Below are 8,208 nucleotides of genomic sequence, written 5' to 3' on the forward strand. Positions count from 1 at the left end.
ACATGGCACTGCTGAAAGTGAACCAGACACCGACCCTGACGACCAGGAGTCCGATATCGCTGATGAGGCCACTTTACAGCCTCGCCACGCAGGGCAACATGCTAAGACAGCACCAGACAATCGCCCCACATCTATTCGCATTTTAACAATCAGTCAAACACGTCATGCAGATGCAGCTCGGCGAACCCCAGCTCTTCACAGTCGCATATGTCGCGGAGGTGCCTATATCCCCCCTGTATTTTCATCCTCAAGTCAAGGACAATCGTCCTCTCCATTGGTGCGCAGCAGCTCTATTTTTTCCAGTATTTGAAGCTCTAGGCCCTCTGGCTGTCTGGATTCAACTAGATGTGTAAACTGGAATGGCAATCACACGAGTCAAACTACACCTTCGGCCCTGAGTGTGCCCTCTTGGATCAGGCCAAGTATATGATTCTGGATTATACCCTTTTTCATAACCCACTCCCGAATCCTGTTAGGTTGACAGCGAAAATGCAGAGTATTTGGGACAAGGCCAAGCGGAATTTAGCTGAAGTCGAGCCTGTAGAATGAGCCGAGGATGGTCTCAACATTGTAAGTGCAGTCAGATATATACCTCGATGTACAGAGAAGTACTAATAGTGAAAGATACGTTCCAAACACAAGAGCATACGAGCACATCTTGTTTACCATGTGAAAAACACGATCGGAAACCTTTATCAACTCCTGAACGACCCTTGTCATACTGTGCGTCAGGTTGAATACCTGCTAAAAGAGGACTGGTTTATGTGCAACCCGAAAGGATATGAGGTTTGTCACCAACGATTGACTGCACAAGACCTCTCCTCTGACCTGACAGTCTATTGTCCGAGCGCAGCAGGCGAGCTTACGATTCCTAGCTCCACAGATATCTCATGCAATATATGGCAAGTACTTCGCCGGGAAAAGGATTCGAGGCATTGCAGACCCTACCTTGATAAACAAGATCGATGGCACACTGTTCTGCTTTACATGGGCGATACTATACCATACAGTCAGTGAGTGGGAGACCAGTGTCTATGTTGAGCCAAGGGACTTCAAGCGAGAATTGTCCGGAGGTGACGATTTGCAGAACTCGTAATTACACCCCTGTGACGAATATTGCTAAAATCTCGCTGAACCCACAGGACCTATATCCACGTCAGAGGTATACCGGGCGTAGATGATCCTGGACCATATTCGCAAGGAGCTCAACAAAAAGATGCGTCAAGAACACAGCATCCAAAATGACAGGCTTGAAGGTTATCATCATGACTGGGACGCCCTACCTGCTGAACTTGTGAGCAGGAAATCGAACCCAGCCCCGATCCAATCGTCTCGGGGTAGTCATGTAGTCATAGATTTACCATTAATTGGTCAGTCCGGACCTCTCGCGAGCCTAAATCTTTCACAGGACATGGATTTCACTGCACTACTCAACTGTGACCCCCACGCTGCAGACTTTCCAGACTTTCTGGAAAATGTCAGCAGTCCTATTGATTCGCAGGAGCTTCCTGAGCCTTTGTTGACCCGCAACCATACCTCATGCCTCTCCCTCACTCTTGAGGATTCTGAAGAAGCGACACCTTCCCTTGCCCGTGATTTTGCCCCTAGAGATACTTGGAGACAGGCGGACTTGGCGCTTTCGAGGGACAACCGTGGTGACAGTATAAGTATTGCATAAGAATGTGACTGCGCAGAGCAGCCAGGCGGCAGAATACGTGTTCATAAACCAAACATATAATGAGAAGACGTTGATGGCCAAAGAGAGGCATGAGTACTGCAGAAGCCACGTAGAGACTTGGCGGCCGGGATCACCAGTAGATCAATAGTAAATAAATCAGAATTGAACTGTACAGTACTTGAGTAGTAGATTCTGAGCCAGGCACTCCTGTGTATCCCAAAATCACCTTCGTCGCTTAACCAGTCCAGATATGGCAACATGAAGATTCAATATCTCCAGACGCAACCAGAGTGCAGGGGAAGTCTTGACGAGCACTAAGGAGGTGGTGGCGCCGCGACGCGGGGGCTATCGTGAGGGTATTCAGGATGCATTGCACAGAAGTAGCACACAATTATGAGGGATGTGATACGCATCACAATATCAGGGCGGCGACGATGCGAGACTGAAGTCGTCTGGATAGGGGTTTGGCGCCATGGCCTCCGTCCGGATAGGAGTTAGGCACTATGGTGTTCGTCCGGATCCAAAGCCAGAGAATGAGATAATCCGGATGCGATACACAGCAGAAAGCTTGTAGTCTGGAGGGGAAACAGCCATGGCGGCGGAGCTCATGAGGAAGACAGAAAGGCAGCGTCAGTGAACCGGACGGAAGGGGATTGTGGTGGCTGAGCTCATGACGCAGAGGACATAGAGGTCTATGGGAGGATAGCGTCAGGATGGAAGTGGTGTCAACCGGGGAAATCTGGATGCAACGTGCGAGCGGCACCACATGCTGATTAACGCAAATGGTCCTGCGTGTCCCCTGCCTCAGACGTACAGGAGGCACAGGACGCAAGGATTATCTTTCCCTGATGAATGCTGGGTACAGAGATAAAGTTTTCCAGATGTCATCAAACACCTCCAGCCTTACTTGTTTCTTAATAAATCACTGAACCCAATCCATCATATGCTTGAATAGTCCGAGATAAACACTTTGGAGCAGATCTAGCTGGTACAGGCTAGAGGGTAAATTGTGCGGTAGTCCATGAAAAACCTTTTGACTCATCTTGATACAGAGACAATCAAATGTGGTGTAGATGTCCCCCGATGTGGGCCTACCCAAGCCTTCCTGAACTTCTTCTTATTGGCACTTTCATCTCATGTAATCTCTCCCTGGGTACCTGACCTGAGTGTTGGATCCTAACATATGTGCATGTAACTCACATTTGGAACAGGTGTTAGATTTTAACCCACATTGTGCAATATTTTTCAGAGTGTCCGCAATCCACGCCACAAGGATAGGGAAACACGTCCATATTTTCCCAAATGCATAGTCAATTGTCACACCATCAAGCACAACCTCTTTCAAGGGCTCAGATAGGAATACAGCTTGTGGTATGTCTGTGTTTAGTCGTTTCCCTGGTTGGTTTGTGGAAGAACCCTGTAGGAGCTTGGGCGGGACAAGCAACATGGTAAGAACCAGAACAGCCATTGATCCACGCCAGTTATGGACGGTCAATGAAGATTTCCAACTGTGTTGGGCACTGGCCATGCCTTCTTCGCACCGGAGAAGTTAGTGAGATGTGTTTGTTCTGACATCCCAATCATCAGAACCACTGTGGCGGTGGGTGGAAGTGCTTCCAGTCATCGGTTAACCTCTGTTTCTGTCAAAATGGGTGCAATTGCTGTTGGCGGGGTACTTGAATGTCCCACCACCAGTCTGCTGTATACCTTTCCATATTTACTCTTTGTCTATTGGGATCGCTTTCATGTCACCCCATGTAAATCAAATCATCTCCCGAGGCTCACTGATGCAGAAGATATCGGACACAGTCTAGAACATTACAGTAAAAGAATGGCAATGTCCTTGCACATCCTCCCCCTGGGCCTCCAACCTTTGTAGATATGAGCTATATGGATCTAATGAGTGGAGGTGGTTCTTGAGTGTATGCATCAAACTATAGCCAAATTCTAGCGCAATACTGAGGCCACTGGAAAAGTATTTATTAATCCATGTATTAGATACCTGGCTTTGTATGAATCAAGATTCCAGTTTGAAATCATGCACGCTATGAAATGAAGACCATGAGTCATGACATAGATCTCTGTGATCTTCTGCTTATCCACTCATAGCTACAATAGTATCCCCAGTGTGGGGATAATATTCTGGTTCACTGGGTACCAAACAAGCGTTGACCAAATTCAGTGATTCCATGTCAGGCTTATGCGCAACCCCATCATTAATGGTGTCTGATTGGGAGGTAACATGGTCGGGGTTGGATTCATAGTCGGATTCAGGTTGATTGTGCTCTTGGTCTGGGGCATTGTGAGGCACTTGGTGGAATTCAGTGTCCTGGATACACTGCGACGAAGTACTGCTCTGCAGGTGAGATGCGAGAACAGTGCTGACATCAGCATGTGCAGTGCGCAGATATCTCTCATACGGTCCAGGACAGGCTGACCTCCTTCAACAAAGCAGACTTTTGGTAGACCTTGCGTGACTAAGGTTAGTGGATTTGAAGAATCCTGTTTGTAAGATGAGGTGTAAGTAGAAAGCTTAATATTGCATGTGTAGATTTGGATGTCAGTTAGGGCCAAATTCAGATGACCTAAGACTTATCTAACGGTTAATTCGGTTTAGGATATGGTTTCCGTCTATCATGTGTGTTCAACTGCTTTGTTTTGATATGGTTTCATGAGCACTTGGACTGTGATATCCGGTTTCTTGAGCTCGTGGACCGCAGACATCCCGCTTTTCAGTCCACATGTATATGATGTCCTATTTTCAATTTAAAACACCTGTGGGCCTGAGATGTCTGGAGTGCCTAGACCCAGTATTACCGATGAATGTTGAAAATATTTCAAGGCAACTTGAATGTCAGGAACTGAGCTTGGATATTTAAACTGAATTACTGACGACCAAGGGAAGGTTACATCAGTCACAACAGGAAAAATATGCACAATATTGATGACATCCACCAGGCTCACAATATTAACACTCTGAACAAACCAGAAGACATTGCGTAAAACAATAACAATATGCAATACATCCACTCACCAATTGTTTCAAAGGGCCATCAAACTGCACTGGAACTCGTCTCCCAGGTTCCAGCCTTCGCTATTGTTGGAGAGATTACAACTGCAAGAGCCGATAACTAAAAAATCAGCATGTATAAGATAATGCTTAACTTTACTCCTGATGATGCTGGCAGACAGCTCTATAATGCGTGGCAAAATACTATCAAATATCAAATCTTAGAAAGCAACTGTAACCAATTGCAACATGTTCCTGAACACTGATTTCATCGAGGTTTTTCAGGGCATAAGAGGATTACGCCCTACCTGCAATTGTCTTGTGAGGGCAGGGACTAGTCATGTGCCGCGGAGGCATCAGATCGAAGAAGCCATCATTACCGTCATTAAAGACTGTGGTCAGCAGTTAACAGATGCTCTTCAGAAATCTCCAGTATCTCAACTGATGCCGGGCACCCCTGCAATCGTCATGGCACTTGTCACTGTTAATCAGCTGTTGCTACTGCCTGGCTCAACAGCCCAATGGGGCCCCAATGCAGAATAAGGTTTGGCGCCGCAACTTGAAGTAGCTCATAGGACTCAAGATGACCAGGTTGATTGCCATGGTGAGGATGACGAGGATGAGGGCAATGATGGTGGTGACCTCTGTGACTTGATGTACCTGGAAAAACTACCTTTCACTGCATTGGGCCAGCAGGATGACCAGGATGACCTGGACCTCTATGAACCCCCTGCTACATATAAAGATGATTAACAGGCACCCAAAGGAGTCCGGATACACCAGAAGTGCAAAATGCACCCGAACATCCCGCACTTGCATGCCCCCATCTAGCACTACCAGTCAATGGTTCAACTGGTTTATTCATTTTCCTACAAGTTGTTGAAGTCGAGCCTCCACTTACTGACAAATGAAATATAGATTGGAGCGCATTACTTAGGCCCTCTGGTGTGATAAGTATAGATTGCGTCCAGCTCTCATTACTCGGAGCAGGTTTACACAGCGTACTGAAACGGTTGGCTGAAGCTTCACCCTCGTATCAATCCATTAATTGGTGAACCCCACACATCTCCAGAATCCAATTTGGTATGTTGCATTCCTCCAGTATTCCTGGGTTGTGTGCCATGCTCTTGAGATGGATACTGGCACGACAGGTTCCCTATATGCTGGGCGCTACTGTGGAAGGAAGCAGGTTACTGGGCCAGCTTCCTGTGCAACTATTATCACAGTTGGACTTCATTTTCAACAAAAATGGTGAATCAATGCGTGCCTGGCTGCTCTCAAATCATACGTAGCAGGACCCACCAGATCTCTTAGTGCATGGCTACTGTGATGAAGACTACATGAGGCGGGAGATGCTTGCACTATGGGGGCACCCTTATGTTGACAAGAATCCAATATTTGAACTTGGTACCGAACTAGATAGAACCACAGGTCAGCTGCATACTGGAGCAGCTGCACCGTACGTGAGAGTAGGTGGCGGTCAAAAATTTAATCATTGAGGAGCACAGGCTCAGGGAAAAGACAAGATATTCTCATTGTCCATACCATGTCAGGACACATATCACTCTAGTGGCAATGAGATAGACAAAAGTCTGACAATGTCCAAGCTGGTACCAAGCTCAGACATACAGAATCATTCAGATAAGGATGAGTTGCATGCCTGGCTCTCTGGTGAGGCATATCTAGAATTATCCCTTATGGCAATCAGTCTATCTCTCCTGGATGATGTGCCCTTGCAAATCACAAACTGGACTCTCCTGAATGGACCACAACCCTCCAATTTACTTTCGCCTCATAGGACTGTGAAGAACTTACTGAAGTGACTCGGCTCTTTTCAACTCTTAAACATTCCTGCTTAGAAGCCGAAGAGGCTGTGCCTGGCTCCAATTCCGTACAGTAATGTGATGGATTGGACACCACGAGTGTTCAAATGGTGGTCAGCCTAGATCGTGTATTAGAAAAGTGTTTTAGCCGTCAATTTATGAGAACCATCGTGAAGCCATTCTTCCTTCTGTTTGTCTCATATATCTATCATTCATTGTACTTCTCATGATGAATAGTATTGTATCCCCCATTGCATATCCTCCATTACCAGATCTTCCTTATTGCATGACAGGGATGTACTCAGGGAGCTTGGAAATGACCCCAGTAGTAGACGTCTTGGAGTGTGGACATCTATGCTGCTCAAAGGTTTTGACGCTCATGGGCAGGACCAGTATGCAAGTTAAATCCTTATTTTGTAAACCTTAGAGCAATTACCTCTAGGACCATATACAGATCATGATATGTTTAGAATTATAGTAGTATCTATATCTATACACAAAAGCTTCCTGTCACTCTGAAGACAAGGTGGTTAGTCTGTATAGTTAGCACAATTTCACATCATTGCGCAATGATATTGCACTTGTTGTGTGGCAGTATACCCCCCCCTGTGGGCACTTAGCCTTGTTTGCATGTGCACGCCACTAGGGTATAAGACATTGAATATCCTCCCACAGACCTCTTGTCATGCACCTATCAATCCCTCCTCAGGCTCCTCTCTCCACCTCTCCATTGCCATCAACATCCCTCATCAACGTCCTACCTCTATCTCCAACTCCGTTGTATCAACTTCTTTCTTCAATTTGTCCTCCCTCATACAAGCTGCGAATCACACTTTTTTAAAAAAAAACAAGAATAAATTTCCAATATACCGATTTCAGTGATATCATTTTTTCAAAAATGCCCCCCCAGCTAAACAGAAAAACAATCCCACATGAGCTGTAAAGACTCCGAGCACGTGTGACAAAGTATGCTCTATCCAATAATTGACTACTGACACTTAGAATTATTAACATATCTCCTTTAATATAAATGCCCTGCCGCCCTGCCTCACAAAAGCGACACAAGGAGAGGCAAGTGTGAAACTTGGCCATCTGGTGCCAGTCACAGACTAGCTTTGCTGAGCAAGTAAGCAATTACCCCTGCGTCTTATCAAAAGGGTCCTGACATGGAGCTAACCTTTTGTGAACAATGATCTGAGCCAAGAGGCAGAGGAGAGGCAGCCCTTTAAGCCGGCGGTGGCAGACTTCAAGTAAGTGAAAATAGTAAGCTACATGCATTTGCAGGAATCAGGTTAACTAATTGTGCTACTTCAAATACCGAGCTCTACGACATCATGGTGTATACCAAAAGCTTATGTAGTTTTGAAAATTCTCTCGCCACCACCACTCCTTACTGGAGCTGGTACAAGGGCCTCAGAGGCTACAAGAGAGTACCATTGTTGGACCCCCACCACCAGACCAACTCCTAATTGGAGTCTGTCCTAATTGTAGCGGACACTGTTGTGCCCGTCATAGCCTGGATTAAGCTGGTGAAACACCATTACTGGGCCGACGATGTCCGGAAGGTCAAACATCACCTTAGCATCTTAGTCAGCGACATGGCCAGGAAACTTCAGAAGAGGAATGATTGTCATCTCACAGAGCGAGCCACACTGGCGGAGGTCCTGGGAACTGTGAGTAAGTACTCCGATTCCTCT

The 8,208-nt window shown here is 46.3% G+C and overlaps 1 protein-coding gene; it reads right to left on the reverse strand.

Annotated features, from left to right (window-relative positions):
• Positions 1–541: 541 nt before the first annotated feature.
• Positions 542–2,288, reverse strand: GSTUM_00000731001 (uncharacterized protein). XM_052355752.1 has 1 exon: positions 542–2,288. Exon 1 carries the CDS (start codon positions 1,936–1,938, stop codon positions 1,720–1,722), a length of 219 nt encoding a protein of 72 aa, XP_052211721.1. The 5' UTR covers positions 1,939–2,288; the 3' UTR covers positions 542–1,719.
• Between the last annotated feature and the right edge of the window lie 5,920 nt (positions 2,289–8,208).

This window comes from Tuber melanosporum (genome assembly GCF_000151645.1).
Source record: "Tuber melanosporum whole genome shotgun sequence assembly, scaffold_215, strain Mel28".
Taxonomy (NCBI): Eukaryota; Fungi; Ascomycota; class Pezizomycetes; order Pezizales; family Tuberaceae; genus Tuber; species Tuber melanosporum.

Coding starts and splice junctions, on each gene's coding strand:
- GSTUM_00000731001 (XM_052355752.1), bottom strand. CDS start 1,938: ATGTTGCCATATCTGGACTGGTTAAGCGACGAAGGTGATTTTGGGATA.